The sequence below is a fragment of the Urocampus carinirostris genome, chromosome 19 (assembly GCF_059441175.1).
Source record: "Urocampus carinirostris isolate Australia breed hairy pipefish chromosome 19, RoL_Ucar_1.0, whole genome shotgun sequence".
NCBI lineage: Eukaryota > Metazoa > Chordata > Actinopteri > Syngnathiformes > Syngnathidae > Urocampus > Urocampus carinirostris.
In genome coordinates, this window is record NC_142367.1 from 1,358,275 (window position 1) to 1,377,481 (window position 19,207).

A 19,207-nucleotide genomic window follows, 5' to 3' on the forward strand; every position below is an offset into this window, starting at 1 on the left:
TCAGAGCACAAACACCAAGCATAAAGTCAAAAGAACTGTCTGTAGACCTGCGAGACAGGATTGTCTTGAGGCACAAATCTGGGGAAGGATACAAAAAAATGTCTGCTGCTTTGAAGGTCCCAATGAGCACAGTGGCCTCCATTATTTGTAAATGGAAGATATTTGGAACCACCAGGACTCTTCCTAGAGCTGGCCGGCCTTCTAAACTGAGCGATCGGGGAATACGGGCCTTAGTCAGGGAGGTGACCAAGAACCCGATGGTCACTCTGTCAGAGCTCCAGCGTTCCTCTGTGGAGAGAGGAGAGCCTTCCAGAAGGACAACCATCTCTGCAGCAATCCACCAATAAGGCCTGTATGGTAGAGTGGCCAGACGAAGGCCACTCCTTAGTAAAAGGAACATGGAAGCCGGTCTGGAATTTGCCAAAAAGCACCTGAATGACTCTCAGACCATGAGAAACAAAATTCTCTGGTCTGATGAGACAAAGATTGAACTCTTTGGTATGAATGCCAGGCGCCATGTTTGGAGGAAACCAGGCACCACTCATCACCAGGCCAATACCATCCCTACAGTGAAGCATGGTGGTGGCAGCATCATGCTGTGGGGATGTTTTTCAGCAGCAGGAACTGGCAGACTAGTCAGGATAGAAGGAAAAATGAATGCAGCAATATATAGAGATATCCTGGATGAAAACCTGATCTAGAGCGCTCTTCACCTCAGGCTGGGGTGAAGGTTCATTTTTCAGCAGGACGACCCAAAGCACACAGCCAAGATCTCAAAAGATTGGCTTCAGAACCACTCCGTGAATGTCCTGGAGTGGCCCAGCCAGAGTCCAGACTTGAATCCGATCGAACATCTCTGGAGAGATCTGAAAATGGCTGTGCACAAACGTCTCCCATCCAACCTGATTGAGCTTGAGACTTATTGCAAAGAAGAATGGGCAAAACTGCCTTCAGATAGGTGTGCTAAACTTGTGGGATCATATTCAAAAAGACTTGAGGCTGTATTTGCTGCCAAAGGTGGTTTAACAAAGTATTAAGCAAAGGCTGTGAATACTTATGTAAATGTGATTTCTTAGTTTTCTATTTTTAATAAATTCAAAAAATGTAAAAAAAAAAAACTTTTTCACATTGTCATAATGGAGTATTTTGTGTAGAATTTTGAGATAAGAGATTAAATTAATACAATTTGGAATGAGGCTGTAACATAACAAAATGTGGAAAAAGCGCTGTGAATACTTTCCGGATGCACTGTATCTATCTATCTATCTATCTATCTATCTATCTATCTATCTATCTATCTATCTATCTATCTATCTATCTATCTATCTATCTATCTATCTATCTATCTATCTATCTATCTATCTATCTATCTATCTATCTATCTATCTATCTATCTATCTATCTATCTATCTATCTATCTATCTATCTATCTATCTGCGCATGTGTGTGTGAGAGAGTGTGTGTTTGTGTGTGTGTGCGTGTTTATTTGAAATTTTCATGTAATACCAATAACAATACTGCATATTTAGAGCCTTTTAAAGAGGTCAAAGTTTCGAATTAAGGCTTGTGTTATGCCATCCTCTTCGCGGACTATCAGGTCACCGCCCACCACCCACCAGCCCCCCTGCCCTACCGCCCCCCCAACCCCTTCTGCAGCATCCTCGCAAGAGAATTATAGCTCTGAAAAGCTGCTAAGAGCAGATTACGCATGTAAAACAGTAGATGTTTTTCATGACGACTTGATGCCCAAGTAAAACTGCCGACAACGCCGAGGGTTTTAATCCAGCCCATGACACAACACTAAGGGAGGTGCAAGAGAAATACAAGCTGCAGTTTTGAATATGTCCACCTGAAGTCGCCAAAGCCAGGCACCACTTGCACAAGAGAAAAATACTTGCAATTTAAAATACGCCCCCTGGAGCTGTATTTCTCTCTCTCTCTCTCTCTCCATCTCTCTCTCTCTCTCTCTCTCTCTCTCTCTCTCTTTCTCTATCTCTTGCTATTTTTCATTGTCTTTCTCTTTTTCTCTCACGTTCTCTCTCTTGTTGATGCCAAGAACCCAAGTTGCATAAAAAGTATAATCAGTCGTGATATTATTCAACAAAAACAAAACCACCTTCACATGCGATTAGTCAACAAAGTGCCAGCCTAACAAACAAACAGTAAAAAAACAAAAAGCAACGCACAAACGGCAAAAACAATTTTGGGTAATATACATGGAGGTAAGAAATGCACCCCAAAACTCCCGCATCCTGCGTCAATTTAATTTTCTTGCACTAAAAATGATTGCCTTCTCCAGAGGTGGGTAGTAATTATTATTTACTTCATTACATTTACACATGTAAGTTTTTGTCACGAACCAGAAAATGACAAGTCGAGCTGGCAGACGGGAGAGTCGGACGGGTCGAGCTGGCAGACGGGAGAGTCAGACGAGTCGAGCTGGCAGACGGGAGAGTCGGAAGAGTCAAACTGGCAGGGAAAAAGTCGGACAGGCGAACAGAAGAGTCGGACAGGCAGACGGGTGTGAAAGGCCGGCCGCCAAGCGCAGCGTTGAGGCCAAAGGGCGCAGCGTTGAGGCCGACGGGGACCTCGGACAGATAGGCGCCAAATTCTCCCGGCAACCCCATTCGAGCTACAGTAATTCGCATGGCGGGCGAGTCCGTGGGCCGAATGGAAGGGAAAGGCGACAGCACGGCAGGAGGAGAGCCATTGCCGACAGCCGACGCGACAGGAGCTCTGTCAGCTGAGCTAATTGCTCCTGCTGTTTCACCTGTGATCCAAACAACCAACAGTTGGCACTTGTGAGCAGAGTTTAACAAAAACTCACAGCAGGCTGGACTAGTAGATTAAGCAGGGAGACCAAATGAGAGAGAAAGTAAGGGAGAGAGAGAGAGAAGTAGGAAAGACAGAAAGATAATAAGACAGAAATACATAACAGGGAAAGAGGGTGAGAGAGGGAGAGCTCATTCAAAGTGAGAGAGGGAGAGAACAAGAGGGAACAAGATACAGAAAAAAAGACAATGAGAGAGAGACAGAAAAATGACAGAAAGAAAAAGAAATTTAGAAAGATAGATAGTGAAAAATAGTGTGAAAGAGAAAACAGAGAAGGAAAGGAGAGACAAAGAAAGAGAAAAGAGATAGAGAAAAAACAAGAGCGTGAAAAAGACATAAGAAAAGAAAGAAAGAAGAGAGAGGGACAGAGATATAGAGAAAGAGAGAAAGAAAGAGATATTTTTAAATCCACAGAGGGTTCACCCAAACAAACTATCTGAGTATAAAGACTTAAATTACTCAGACTTGTGATTTATTGTTAATTGGAAGAGCTTTGATGATCTGATTGAACGATTGTTAAAAAAAAATTAAAAAAAAATAAACAAGTAAGACATTCTAGCGTTGGCTCTTCCTATCTCATCTATCTCCCTTTTGTTTCTTTCGCAGTTGAATGGTATCCGATCGTCTGGCAGGCCATCTCGTACTCCATCCATTTTGCCATGCCGCTCATCAATTAAACATGCCGATCGTTGCCAATCTTCTCAGAGGACAAGTAGAGCACAAAGCCTGCTTACTGCCCGCCACCATTCTAGATGGGAAGTGCAGACGGTACTGCCGAGCATTCAACGTTGAGTCAGAATTACGTTTTGGAATGTCAAAAAAAAGATGAAACAATGTCAGAATATGTTCATGGAATACTGGGTTCAAATTGAATTATTTACAGTGATTGAGGTTTCTGTGGCACTGAAGCAAAGGTTGCCTTGACAACTCCCCAAGGGGGTTAGCCAGATCGGTGATTCTTGTCCAAACCAGATCCAAAGACTCCTCACCGCTCTGCTGCCGAGGACATCAAGACTGGGCTTCAAAACAGTTTTTTCACCTGAGTAAAATTTTTGGTTTACTCTAACCAGCTCTCGATCAGTTGCTTTTCTAGAAATACACTTCAGATTGGTAGCCCTTTAATTACGTTGCTGTCATGCACTTTCCGGACAATTTTTTAACATGTTACCTAGTGTTTAACTATGTTTGTGTACTGTAATGCTGAATCTATTTCACCCTGGTCATCCTGAAAGAGGGCTTGCCACTTGTGGGGTCCCTTCTCAAAGTTTCTCTATTTCCTCATGCTGAGGTTTTGAGTTTTTCCTTGCCCACATGTTGGTTTAAGATCAGGTAGTTGTAATGGTGTAATTGTAATCCTGTGCAGTCCTTTGAAACATTTTTGTGATTAAGGACTATATACATAAATTTGACTCGACTTGACTTGACTAACAAAAAGTAGCTTTCAGCTTCTCAGCTTGACCCCTGTAGCATAAAAAAGGTTTATTGTCTTATCTTAACCTTTAAAGTAAGTCTATGTTGTGCTACTCCCTTTGAAGCATCAATAGACAGGTAATCCTTCATTTTGAAAAAAGTCCATGAAATAAAAAAAAAAAAAGACTGGACTGCTTAACGAGCTGCTAACTTGCTAATGCTATCACCAATTTAAATGTTTGGGGCCGAGGTGTGCACCGGATCAGAATCCTTGGTATCGCTATCAAACTCTGCCATGAGGCAAGAGAATCCTGTGCCTCACTCTGTATCTGCAGACAGTTAGTAACATGTTACCTGATAAGAGTATTGATAATAATCATAGTATAACATGAAAATTCAGCAAAAAGAAAATCCAAACATTTTGAAGTAAAACGAGGAAAGACTTTAACACGAAATCAATATAACCATTTAAAATATTTACAAAATATTTCAATTAATTATATATTAATTTCCATGACTGCACATCACTGGTTTACATGCATCGGTGACACTTGCTAGTCACCAAATGGCTTGCTAACGCGCTTGGGACTACCATTAAAGGAATATAATTCAAACTCTTAACGTGAACAAAGGAAGATATTGTTTTTTTGAAAACATGATAATATTTAGAAAGACATGGTGTAATCTTTTGTGCCTCCTAGTTATACAAAAAAAACGTTGAATGGGAAGTAAAAACACACGGGCGGGGCCAATTGGGTGCCATGGCAATCATGACATATACGTTATTTACTAATAGTATTAATAAAATTCATTGTGTAATGTAAAAATTAAGCTATTTTGAAAAAAAGAGGTTTACACTGACCACAAACTGTATACCCGTTTATCATATTTTTAATTGTATATTTTCATAATGACAGATGAGGCACAGCCTCAACTGCCTCCCCTGACTGCATCACTGTTTGGGAGAGGATACTCAATTATTTTTCAATTGTTACTTTTGTTTAACTGTTTTTTTGTTTGTTGTTGTTTTTGATAGATAACTATATTTTATTAGGATTTACCTGCTTTTTGACTCTTTAGGTCAGAGACGGGACCCACTTGCGTTGCGTTTCTCTTTATTGGAAGAAAGAGAAATGGATTGCTGGACACGGGGATTGCTGGACACGGGAAGCAGGTCGCTCTGAATGCGGAAGGGGATGTTCCGTGACAAGCAATGGCGGTGTCGGGAACGGAAAAATGGGTCAGTAGCAAAAATGTGGTCAGGGTCGGAAGTGAGTCGTAAGCCAGGAAAGAAGAGTAGACGTGGACAAAAGAGGTCGAAAGCCGGGACGGGAGAGTAGACATGGTCAGTTTCAAAAAACGGGTCAAAGCCGGGGGACGGACAGGAGCAAAAATCGATGGGAGTCAGGGTCAAAAAGGCTTGCCTAATGTTAACTTAGGTTCACAGACGAACTGAAAAAAGGGGACAGAAAGAAGTGGGTTTAAATAGGGACAGGAAGACAGTCAAAGTCCGAGGCAGTTGGCCCCAAAGGAGCGGGCACAGGTGAATCATATCGGTAATCATGAAACTTTGTTATTCATTTTATTTAACAGATTTCTTTTAAAATAATGAAATGGACCCAAACATGAGAAAAATTATCTGTTTGAAAAAAATAAAACATTATTCCCCGTAAATTCTGGGATTAAAAATGATCCGTCAATACAAGAAGATAATGTTATTATTTGTAAAGATTATTGAATTCTAACTCTTTTTAGTGAACATATGTCTCGTGAAATATGTTCCCGGTTAAACTTAAATCCCCAGTACATTCTTAATATTGAATGATTTTGAATTATTTTCCAATTTGATTTGTTAAAACTCATTTCATATCATTGAACTATTTTTCATCCAAATCTGATACTGATTTCTGTAATATTTCTTTAAATAATGATATTTATCGGATATTTTCATGTTTTTCAATCGTTTTGAAACAAAGCACACTTTTTTTTCATTCAAAAAATCTCAAAGCACATGATCCATCAAAAATGTTTAACTTCATTATCACTCTGAGTGACTCAGTCAAAAATGTAGGTGTCACATTTGACCCCAATCTGTCCTTTCGAACACACGTAAAGAATATTACTAGAACAGCTTTTTGCTAAAATTCGCCCTATGCTGTCTCAGTCGGATGCGGAGATTATCATTCACACGTTTTTTACCTCCCGTCTCAATTACTGTGATGCACTACTCTCCGGTCTTCCGAAGTCCAAAATCAAGAGCCTTCATATGGTACAAAATGCTGCAGCGAGGCTTTTACCTAAGACAAGAAGGTTTGATCACATTACCCCGATTTTAGCTAACCTACATTGGCTCCCTGTTAGCTTAAGATGTGATTTTAAGGTTCTGTTGGTATTATACAAAATCATGCATGGCTCCCTCATATCGTTCGGATTTAATTTCCTCCTATGTTCCGGTCCGGAGCCTTCGCTCCGAAAATGCTGGTCTACTAGTGATCCCAAGAGCCAAGAAGAGATCCGCAGGTTCGAGAACATTCTCCATTCGGGCCCCAGTGCTGTGGAATGCTCTCCCCCCTGAGATTTGATCTGCAACCTCAGTGGAAATGTTTAAATCTAAGCTTAAAACACATTTATATTCTATAGCTTATGAATGGCCTGTATTTCATGTTGAAAATATCTGTGTATTATTTGTTGTTTCAAAATCCAATGCAGATTGGTCATCCTGTAAGGGTATTACCTCATGTGCGGTCTCTTCTAAAGGTTTCTTCATTTTCCTCATGTTCAGGTTTTTGAGTTTTTCCTTACCCTCGTGTGTCAGGACCAGAACAGAAACAGGACCCAATTGCGTAACGTTTCTCACAAATTTTATTGAAGGAAAGAGGAAGAGCTGCGCCCACGATCCGGTGTTCGCTGGACGCAAGTCTCTTTCATAGTTGGATTGTGATCCAAACACGGAAGTGGATCTTTCGTTGCGAGCGATGGCGGTGTCAGGGACGGAAAAACTGGTTGGTAGGACTGGGAGAGCAAGCGTGGTTGGGGTCGGAAACGAGTCGTAAGCCAGAACAGGTGAGTAGACGTAGTCGGGGACAAAAAGAGGTCATAAGCCGGGACGGGAGAGCAGACGTGGTCAGGATCAAAACAGGTCATAGCCGGAGACAGACGGGAGCAAAAACGGGACAGGTGGGATTCAGGGTCGAAAAAGGCTTGTCTAGTATACATTGAGATTCGCAGAAGTACTGAGAACAGGGGATTGATAGGACTAGATTTAAATAGGGAGCCAATCAGAGTCCGCAGCGGTTGGCGTCAAATGAGCGGGCACAGCTGAGTCACGTCGCTAATCATGACATCGTGTAGGTTTTAGATCGGAGAATGATGCATTAAAAGTCTGTGGTTTGCAATAATCTGTGGTTTGTGCAGCCATTTGAGACTCTTTGTGATTCAGGGTGTCACAAATAGACATGACTTTACTTGACTTGACTCTGACTTTGACCATCTGTCCACATCAATCGTGTGTTTTGAAGTTAATATTTTACACGGATGGATTCGCTGTGTTGTCATGAATATAACGAAACCATGCTTGTGTAGATTTTTTTTTCATCATTTTTAATGATTTATACTGGCTTTATAGTTTCTAGGTACATTGTTTCAGACTGATCGTGATGTTTCTGTGATGTGCATACTTTGAAATCCAAGAGTTTAAGCTTGCCGTAACATTTAGGGGTTAGAAATGTCTTCCTGGCAAAAATTTCCATTGAACTGAAGAATTAAATTGAATTGTCTTTTTTGTCATTGATATCAACGGTGTGAAACATTTTATGCAGTAAAATTAGACATGGCACTCCAGGGTAAAACATATAATAAAGACTGTCATGACTACCGATGTGATGCACCTGTGCCCGCTCCTTTGGCGCCAACTGCCTCGGACTCTGATTGGCTCCCTGTCCCTATTTAAACCCACTCCTTTCTGTCACCTGTTGTCAGTCCGTCTGCGAACCTCAGTTAACACTAGGCAAGCCTTTGTCGACCCTGACTCCCACCTGTTTATTGCTCCCGTTTGTTCCCCGGCTTCGACCTGTTTTTTATCCTGATCACGTCTCCTCTCCTGGCTTACGACTCGTTTCCAACCACGTTTTTGCTCTCCTGTCCCGGCTACTGACCCGTTTTTTTCCGTTCCCGACACCGCCATCGCTCGCCACGGAAGTCCCACTTCCGCGTTCAGTGTGACCTGCTTCCCGTGCCCAGCGATCACCGGATTGTGGGGGCAACATTTTCCTTTCTTCCAATAAAACTGAGAGAAACATAACGCAAGTGGGTCTTGTCTCCGTTCTGGTCCTGACAAAGACGTTGAAGATAAAAAAATAAAAGACGATCACGAGATCTCCAGAAAAAAAATACTTATGTAGTGCTTGGAGACATGTTGTTTTTTTTTTTTTTGCTTTCTAGAGATTAAATTATGTTGTCTTTTGTGGCAGTGTAATGTTTTCCTTATCTTTTGCTTCCGCTTTACTTTATAGAAACTGTAAAATCATGCTTTTTCCTCACGTTCTAATGATAACAATCCAAATTTTACTAAAAAGTGGCACTCATACTGAAAGGTGTTTCAGTATAAGTATTTGTACTTGATTGCATCCATAAGAAGATGAGCTAGATTCCCTAAATGAAATCCTTGCCATCGCCATCGATGACGAGGGCCTGTCCGCCATTGTCTAATCTTAGAGCTTTGCACTCAATTGACACGAGACAGATGCGCTTAAATCCTTCAAGCATGAAGGGGATGAGAGGACTGAATAACACAAACATTCAAGGAACAAAATTGACAGATTGGCTTTTCGTCTATTTAAGCTCTGGACTCTCATTTTTCCTTTGTCAGTCCGAACCTCTGCCCCGCAAGACGTGGGTTTTGACTCGGTCTGTTTCCTATTCCCGGCCCGGTATTTTCCTGTTTATTTTTGACCTGTTAAATATCGTTTTTTCAGTTTTGTTCACGTCTAAGTGGATCTTCCATAGCGAGCAGGGACGGAAAAACTGGGAGAGCAAAACGTGGTCGGGGTCGGAAACGAGCCGTAAGCCAGGAAAGAGGGGGAGTAGACGTAGTCGGAATCATAACAGGTCGTAGCTGGAGACAAACGGGAGCAAAAACAGGACAAGTGGGAGTCAGGGTCGAAAAAGGCTTGCCTTGTATAAACAGAGGTTCGCAGATGGACTGACCACAGGGGATTGACAGGACTGGGTTTAAATAGGGGCAGGGAGCCAATCAGAGCCTGCAGAAATTGGCGCCAAATGAGCGGGCACAGCAGATTCACATCGGTAATCTTGACAGAGGCTTGATTCCAGGTTGAAAGCTTTACTAAAATCTTCTGGTCTTAATCAGTTGTACAACTGAAGCACAAAAGATACAGAATACAAAATGTCAAATGAAATACAAGACTTACAACACACAAGTTACAATCTAATTTTCCTTATATTCACTAATATCCTTTACGGTAAAAACTCAAAAAACATTCTAAATTAGATAGGTTAATCAGGTAAATAGAACAAAATTGAACCTCTAGCATCTTTTTGAAGTAGAGTATTTACATAGTGACAGTAAGTGTGACAAAATGCATTAATTGACAACGTTTCACACAAAGCACACTAAGTATCATCATTTTGCACAATGCACACGAAGTATTATGCAAATGAGGCTTAACTAAAGGCAAAATGCCTCAACAGTTTAGCTATTTAGCATATTTAAAGCTTCGTAATTAGGATAGTTAACGCCTTTAAACCAGTTTTTAAGCACTGAATTTTACATTTATTGTAGTTTTATAATACTGTATTTCTTTTAAAGTATCTTTGCAGTATGTCTTTAGTCTATTTTTTCAGAATGAAAGCCAAATAATATATCAGGTCCTTGTTGTTAAGCACTAAATTTGATATTTATTGTAGATTTGTATTCATGTATTTCTGTAGTATTATTTCTGGTGTAAAAACACAAAAGAGCAACTGGGACGAAATTAGCAATGTTAGGAATTTAAATTAAAATATACCATTTTCCAAATTGTTCGAATTAGTTATATGACTCCATTAACCAAAAACAAACCTGCATTCTACTAACAATGCGCGCTCATTTCTTGATGAGAAAAGATCGACAAGAATAGCCGCCATTTTCACACGGGGGCAAATTTAATTTCTTAAACAATTTAGCTAAGTGAACTCCATCGAATATATGGCCGAATTAGTGTCGCTCGAGTCTCCGTCAAGCCTCCTCTCTCGATCTTCTCGCTTCCTTCTCCTGGCCCACGTTTTTTTGCCCGCAAGCTGGTGTGCCGGCTCCTCCCATGGGCGTGCCAGGAAAGCCCCCTCGCCTCAATGTCTGATCTGAAATGGTCAAAACATCACAGAGCGTTTCTACGTCACCAGGGCCGTCTGCGTCGAGAAGTGCTGATTATCTTATTAGCCCTTTGTCCCAGTTCCCCGCTGTTCCTGTACACATCATTCTCCACTAGGTTGCATTGACCTCGCCCCACAGCTCAGCCAGTGAATATCTTTTGCATTTAAATGTAATTTCCCCGGGTAACAGCCCGTAATAACTTTGGATATGGCTGGTGTATACAATTCATGACAAAGAGACCTCATCTCACTACACAAGCATTCAGATGAATTGTTGTTTTTGCTTGGGGAATTGTGATTTTTTTTCCTCCTACCTTTGCTCTGAGAAAAACTAAATTAACTCATTAAACTGCCACATGTTTAGGAAGGATCAATACTACCCAATTTTAATATGTATTAAAAAAGTAACTACAAAGATACGCCATATGAATCAATGAACACATAAATATATTGTCAATGTTCAGAGCAGTGTTTGAGAACAAGTCACGGTATTTAGATGGACCAATAATTAAGGTGAGGCGCAAGAAGTTAAGTGACATCCATATTTTTATCATAGAGGGAGGCCTCCAAATTTCCGCAGTTTAGTGGGGCAGATTCCTCCATTAGTTGGGTGTCATCTGCGTAGTAATGGAAACTAATATTATGCTTGCAAATGTAAATGCTGAAAAGAAGTGGGACAACTACTGAACCTTGCAGAACGCCACAGGTAACACTAAAAGCTCAGATCGATACATAAATAGATAGATAGATACTTTATTCATCCCCGCAGGGAAATTCACATTTCCAGCAGCATCCCTGCGCTGAGAACAATACAATAATAAAGCAAAAGGAATACAATATACAAATACCCAATGTGACGTGCTAATACCCACTGTAGCGTGTTGTATAGAGTATTTAAATTGTGCTACATAAAATACACATTGCAATAAAAATACGGTAATTTGCAATGTGGGGGGTGTGGTTTAATGTGGGCCTTTACTCCTCCGGGTGGAGTTAAAGAGGCTTATGACATGAGGAAGAAAAGATCTCTTCAGTCTGTCCGTGGTACAAGACAGTGAGGGAAGTCTGTCGCTGAAGCTGCTCTTCTGTCTTGATATAATGCTGTGTAGTGGATGTGATGAATTGTCCAGATGTCATTTCACCATATTGAACACAATGCGCCCTATCTGAGAGGGAGGACCTGAACTATGAGAGGACAGTTCCTGAGAGACCAAACCATTTTTCCAGCCGATCTAGTAAGATATGATGGTCCACATTGTTAAAGGCAGCACTGAGGTCCAGCAGCAGTAACAGTGATGAAGCGCCAGAGTCGATTGCCAGGAGAAGATCATTGGTTATTTTAACCAGGGCTGTCTTATTAGAGTGATTAGCCCTGAATCCTGATTGTATAGATTCTAAACGATTATTCACAGATATAACATTGTTCAGTAGCTGTGCCACAACCATTTCAAGTACTTTAGAAAGAAACGGAAGGTTTGACACAGGTCTGTAATTATCTGAGCTTGGTCACGGGGACCAGATTGCTCTGAACGCGGAAGTGGTACTTCCGTGTGGTGCGATGGCGGTATTGGGAGCAGAAAAAAACAGGTCAGTGAGCAAAAAACGTGGTCGAGATCAGAAAATGGGTCGAAGCCGGGAAACCAACTGGAGCCAAAACAGGAGTGAGTCAGGGTCGAAAAGCTTGCCTAGCGTAAACTGAGATTCGCAGACGGACTGACAACAGGTGACAGAACGACGGGGGTTTAAATAGTGACGGAGCCAATCAGAGTCCGAGGCAGTTGGCACCAAAGGAGCGGGCACAGGCGCCTCGCTTTAGTAATCATGACAGAAATGTGTGTTTATTAAAATCCAAATAATGCCTGATATCATTTTTTTCAAAATTAAAAGGGCAATCTCTGTACTGTGATTGATCCTAAAACCAGACTGAAATTTCTCTAAAATGCTGTTTTACTCTAAAAAATAATTCAGGGGAATAAAAACCAATTTTTCTAAAACTTTGATTGAAAACGGTAGGTTGGACACCTGACGGTAATTATTAAAAACGCTTGCATCTAAAGTGCTTTTCTTCAGATGGGGCCTCACCACCGCCATTTTAAAGGCAGCAGGGAAAACGACCATCTGGAGACAGCAAATGCCTATATTTAAAATCTGCTCCTCAAAGAATCCATAAAATGTCCTTAAAAGACATGTGGTAATTGGAATTGGTTGTTGGGTTGACATAGGAGAGAAAACTCGACCAAGAGTTCTTGTTGCAGTCTTGGCATTTAAATAACAGTGACGTGGTTTATAAGGCTCGACTTTCTTCTTCCTTTAACACAGCAGTGTTCATAGTTTCACGATTTCAAATGGAGCAAACACATTATAAAAAAAAATCCAACCCCAGTATTTAAAAACACATTTCACCAGCTTTTGGGAAGATGACACCATTTTAGTGGGCGGAAAAGATGCTGTCACCACACAATTATGTCCCGAAAGAGAAAGCGCATACAAAATGCAACTAACCAATCAGAACGAACCGTTTTATGGGAGGTTCATTTTTGATTTTATTATCTAAATAATGCTTTTCATAAACACATGAACAAGGGCAATTTGCTTGCAAAATAACAATTTATTGGAAGAACGATGAACGATGCATGAACTTTGGAAGGCCTGTTCAGCCTCCGATGTTTCTGGTGATGTGATCACAGGATTTGGGCCGTCATGGCAAATAAGGAGGTGCACAAAACGTTATCCCTCTCTGTCTTGACAATTACAAATGCACTTTTTTTAGGAAGAATAAAGGTTTGAAGCGCCATACGGTGTAATACGGGGCCTACAAGAACAAAATTAGGCACCCTGTGTTGACAAAGTTCTGATTAAAGCCACTCCTGTCATCTGGTGGTGATTTTACATACCGATATCATTCCCAGAGGTGTAATACATACTAATAAGCGGCGTCAAAGTTATAAAAGGAAAAAAACTTCTTTTTACATTTTGTCACTTAGGAACAATGCTTCTGAAAACGTGTTTTACTTGTTCTTTTCTTATTGAGCGACTTAGACTTTTTTTTTTCCACAGAGGATGTCTTCATACTGACTGACTGAGTTTTAACGTGAGGTGTAAGCTTAATAATTTGGAGTGGAATTGTATCATACGTACAAAAAAATGGAAACAATTTCGAGCTGTCAGACAAAAGTGGCCAAGCAGGAGGATTCCTTTTACACAACGGAATGTTTGTACATGATTCAAAAAACGAAACAGATCTTTCGTTTGTGTCCACGGAAACTCGGATCATCTGCAGGTTCATCGGAGGTTTCCAGGATCCGAGAGGCTCTCCAAACTTTCCGTATTCGCCATCGCAAAACGAGATGCTCCATTGCTCCATTTTATCAGGAACGCAAGGGTCACCCCAGATAACACCTAAGTGCCACTGAGCATTAAGCCCCACCTCAACATCCCACACATGCGTTCCCGAATCTAAAGCAGAACCAACAATATTGCTCGACGTGAACCTTTCGGGATTCTTTGGGTGTTTCTGCCCTTTTTGGTAACTCACACTGGTCAGATCTTCGGACAAAACGAGTCCGGCACCAGCCGTGTTCGGGTCCAAAACGACGGGACTGTAGTAGACCATTTCCCGCATTTTTTTCCACACATTGAACTTAAGGTTGCCTACATGCTTGGCTTTATCCAAGAGAGCTTCCCCAAAAATCTGCTTTGACTTACTGGAAAGCTTTCTGGTTACACTGTAAACAGGGTCAAACTTCTGCTGCATGTTTTTGCTTCTGATGGCATCTTCAAGAGCAAGTATGTCTTTGCTGAGCGTCACAATCTTTTCTTTCATTTTATAATTCTTCTCCTTCTCCTCTACCCCCACAGCAGCCAGCCTGGCCTCCTCCTCGACTTTCAGATAATGGTGAAGTTCTTCAAAATCTTTCTTGATCTTGCTTTCCACATGCTCCCTCTGGAATTTGAGATACATTGTGAGTTCGATGCAGTTGTCTCTCATCATTTTGCAGTCTTCAAGTTGTGACGTTTTGTCCGCTGCAATAAAGTAGTTTAGAAAATTTAGAAAAAATTTAATTAAAACAAACGATAATTTTTTTTAAAGAAATATTTTGTAATATGTAACCACTAGATGGTGCTTTACTATGTAGTGCAACCAAAAGCACAAGGAAGAATCCTTACCACGGCAGGGTTCTACAACATTTTTCAAGCATCGAGCTACTTTTTGTTACGAATTAGTGCAAAAGGCAACCAGTTTGATATGAATTTCTACAATAACAACTTAGCTAAATGTCGCTGATAGTTAGCCGCAAAACAGCTCGATAGCCAGGATGGTAGGGCGTCGCTTCGAGACTGGGAGGTCGCTGGTTCAAGCCTTGGCCGAGTCATATCTTAGACTTATAACATTGGTACCCATTGCCTCCCTGCTTGGCGCTCGGCATTAAGGGTTGGAATTGGGGGGTTTGGTCACCTAATCACTCCCAACACAGCAGTTGGGTCTAAAAACCCGGCGCCGATCGAAGGCGACAAGTCATAGCTTCGCGTGACAAAATGATTTCCGGTAGATATCATGTTGAATGGTTGATACTGGCTGAATAATAAATAAATGTAAAAATGTACGCAATGGAAAACAGGAAAAAGACTAAAAGGGAGCTAGATGGCTAACAAAAAGAGTAAAAGGACAACAAAATAGCTAGCTATAAAGCTTAAAAAAAAGATAGAGAGCTAGCAAGATAGCAGGCCTTAGCTTGATGACAAGGAGAAAATATAGAATATTAGCTAGATAGCAGAAAAATATGTCAAAAGCTAACAAGAAACTTTGCTAAATAGCTAAAAAGTAGCTTGATATTTAGTTAGAAAAGTAGAAAACTAAAAGGGAGCTAGATAGCTAACCAAAAGTGTAAATAGTTAACTAAATAGCCGTATTGTAAGCTAAAAAGAAGCTAGAGAGCTAGCTAGAAAGCAGGCCTTGGCCTGACGACAAGCAAAAAAGGTTCAATTTTAGCTAATTAGCGTGTCAAAAGCTAGCAAGATAGCTTACTAAATAGCTAGAAATTGGCTTGATAGTTAGCTAGAAAAGTAAAATCCTAAAATTTAGTTAGATAACTAGCTAAAAGAGTAAAAAAGAGGCCAATTTGGCTTGATAACTAGAAAAAAAGGTAAAATGTTAGCTAGATAGAATGCAAAAAAATGTAAAAAGATAACTTGCTAAATAGCTAAGAAAGTACCTTGATAGTTAGCTGGAAAGGTAAACAGGTAAAAATAAAGGGAGGTAGAAAGCTAGCTTAAAGAGTAAAAAGCCAACTAGATAGCCAGATAGAAAGCTTAAAAAAACTAGAGAGCTGCTACAAGAGGCCAAAATTCAGCTTGATTACTAGCAAAAAAGATCAAATGTTAGTTAGATCTTATGCAAAAAAATGTAAAAAAAAAAACAAAAAAAAATAGCTAGATAGCTTGCAAAATGGCTTAAAATATAGCAATATAGCAACAAAGCTAAAAAGTTTGCCAAATAGCTAGCTAAAAAAAACTACAAATATTTTGCTTCTTCGCTTCGTAAAACCTGTAAATTGGAATTTAGTTTGTTGTATTTCCTGGTGAAATGGTGCCTCGACGACCTTAGTGGTTAGGGGATCCAACCAACCAACTGTAGCAGCAAAATAACGGACAATCATGTCAGCTCCCTCTAGTGGAGGTTCATGTTATGTAAAACAAAAACAAATTCTTGATCTAATTCTTTTTTAAAAATGCACGTTTATATGATAGTTCATGTATTTGAATATTATCCATCCATTATCGGCACTCTTATTCTCTGCAGGGTTGCGGGGATTCTGTGGGCAGGGGGGACACCCTGAACCGGTTGCCAGCCAGTCACAGGGCACGTGGACACATACAATTCACTAGTTCATTCACACTTAAGGACAATTTGGACGGCCCAATCACCTGACATGCATGTTTTTGGAATGTGGGAGTAAACCACAGTGTCCGGAGGAAACCCACGTAAGCATAGAGAGAACATGCAAACTCCGCATAGAAAGGCTGGATTTGAACCAATGACTTCAGAACTGTGCCGCTGACGAGCTAGCCATTCCGCCCAAAGAAAAAGGTTCACCTAAAAAAGAATAATATCAATGTTGTTTTGTTTAAATGAATGAAAGTTTTTTTTATTTTTATTTTTTAACCACTAAAACCGTTGAAAATAAATTGTCATGATTACTGATGTGAATCACCTAGTCATTTGGTGCCAATCGCTAAGGACTCTGATTGGCTACCTTTTCCTATTGAAACCCAGTCCTGTCAATCCCCTGTTGTCGTTCCGTCTGCAAACCTCAATGTATACTCGGCTAGCCTTTTTCGAAACTGAGTCCAACCTGTCCTGTTTTTGCTCCCGTCTGTCTCCAGCTATGACCTGTTTTGATCCTGACCACGTCTACTCTCCTGTCCCGGCTTACGACTCTTTTTGTCCCCGACTACATCCACTCTCCCGCTTTGGCTTATGACTCGTTTCCGACCCCGACTACGCCTTGCTCTCCCAGTCCCGGCTACCGACCAGTTTTTCCGTCCCTGACACCGCCATCGCTCGCTTTGGAAGATCCACTTCCATGTTCGGATCACAATCCGAGTACAAGAGCGACTCGCTTCCCGCGTCCAGCGGATCTTCGGCGCAGCCCTTCCTCTTTCCTTCAATAAAACTTGTGGTAAACACTATGCAATTGGGTCCTGTTTCCGTTCTGGTCCTGACATAAATCATTGACTGATGATTGATACTTGACAAATATACATGAATATTGGTTCAAATAAGCAAAATGATTTACCATTTGTAATACCCTGCAGTAAGTTTCTGAAATTTCACTTTCTCACCTTTTGTAATTTGATCAAGGTTGCAAATTTCATGGCCAACGTGCACTTGTGCAAACATACAGACGACACACACAAACTCCTGGTGGTCCAAGCAGAAGAGCGTCAGTTTCTCCTTGTGCAATCTGCAGATGTTGTTCGACGCCACCCGGGTCTTTGAAAGGCTTTCGCACACCTTCTTCAGGGCCAGGTTCGAAGGTGGGCTGGCCAGACTGCATCTCTCTCGACAAACAGGACACAATTGATCTTCTTTCTCTTTCCACCAATGCTCCACGCATGCACGGCAGAAACTGTGACTGCACGACAGCACGACAGGATCTTTAAAGATCTCCAGGCAGGCCGGACATTTGAGATGCTCTTTTATTATCATGGCCATGGTCTCTGTAAAGGTTTCAAGTCAGTCTACCAGCTTTCGATGTTCAATCACCAGAAAGCCGCAAGTGTGTCTGATTCACAAGAGAGTTTTACTTTTTAAGGTGCGAGTCGTGCCTGGATAAAGAGATTACATCATAGTTCAAATCTTTTCCCAGGTGCAATCTTTTGGGCTGAGGTCATACTTGGCAGACTTTTTTATAATTGGAAGACACACCTGACAAACCTGTTTTGCCCAGTGTTTGGATGTTACTTTCAAAAAATAATGAGCTACAGTTACTCACTGCCTCTTCCAAAAATTAACTCAGTTAGTGACTAAATTACTCTGTAGATAGATAGATAGATAGATAGATAGATAGATAGATAGATAGATAGATAGATAGATAGATAGATAGATAGATAGATAGATAGATAGATAGATAGATGGATAGAATTCTTCAGGGCAAGGAGTTGATTCCTCGAATAAACGCATTTTTGTGCGTTAAAACCCATAACAATAGGATAGAAAGTAATCCAAAGTGTAGTTGTCAAACGGGACGAAAAACACCAAAGATAGAAGCAGACAGTTAAAATAAAAAATCACAGTTCGTCGGTCTTATTGGGAAGAAAATTCACATTTACAATGATTATGGACGGTACCGAAGGCTTCCAACGGCGCTAGCCGCTTAGCCTTCACCTTAGCTCCGGTTCTGCAGCCACGATAGGGCCCCCTCATCACGCCGGCACGAGAATTCTTCAGGGCAGGAGTCGATTCCTCGAATAAACGCATTTTTGTGCGTTAAAACCCACAACAATAGGAAAGAAAGTAATCCAAAGTGTAGTTGTCAAACGGAATGAAAAACACCAATGATAGAAGCAGACAATTACAACAATAAATCACAAAAAGGGCGAAATAACACGGAGCTGCTGGAAAGGCTGCTGCTGTAGTAAAAGTACAAATAAAGTATGAATAAATACATATAATATATATATATATATATATATACACATAAATAATTTATGTTATTACTAAGTCAATTATTAAAAAGGGTTAAATAGACCCAGTCAACCAATAAACAATCATTTTACTAGAAAGTCACAATCACCTGGCACTGGTGAGCCGACTAGTGAGCTGGCACCTCAACTGTCCTTAGGGGGAACCTTGGTTTGCTGGTTGAAAACAAACAGAAGTCTTTCATAGACTTTGCAATTCGTATTATCCAGTTAACAAGTTTCCAAAAAGTAGCATGGAGAGACTAGCGCTGGATTTAAACAATCAACAGTGTTGAGCACGTTGCTTTAAAAATGTAATTAGTAATAGTTGATTACTACTTCTTTCAAAAAGAGGTACTCACTGAATTACTCTGCAATACAAGTAACTAGTTACTAGGGAAAGTAACAATTT

At 40.7% G+C, this 19,207-nt stretch overlaps 1 protein-coding gene across 1 annotated transcript; it reads right to left on the minus strand.

Annotated features, from left to right (window-relative positions):
* Positions 1 to 2,352: 2,352 nt before the first annotated feature.
* LOC148346859 (E3 ubiquitin-protein ligase TRIM35-like) lies at positions 2,353 to 17,827 on the minus strand. The gene is made up of 4 exons (XM_088324236.1): positions 17,455 to 17,827; positions 13,624 to 14,634; positions 2,520 to 2,770; positions 2,353 to 2,469 (listed from the first exon to the last, which is right to left on the minus strand). Exons 1-4 carry the CDS (start codon positions 17,825 to 17,827, stop codon positions 2,353 to 2,355), a joined length of 1,752 nt encoding a protein of 583 aa, XP_088180362.1.
* Between the last annotated feature and the right edge of the window lie 1,380 nt (positions 17,828 to 19,207).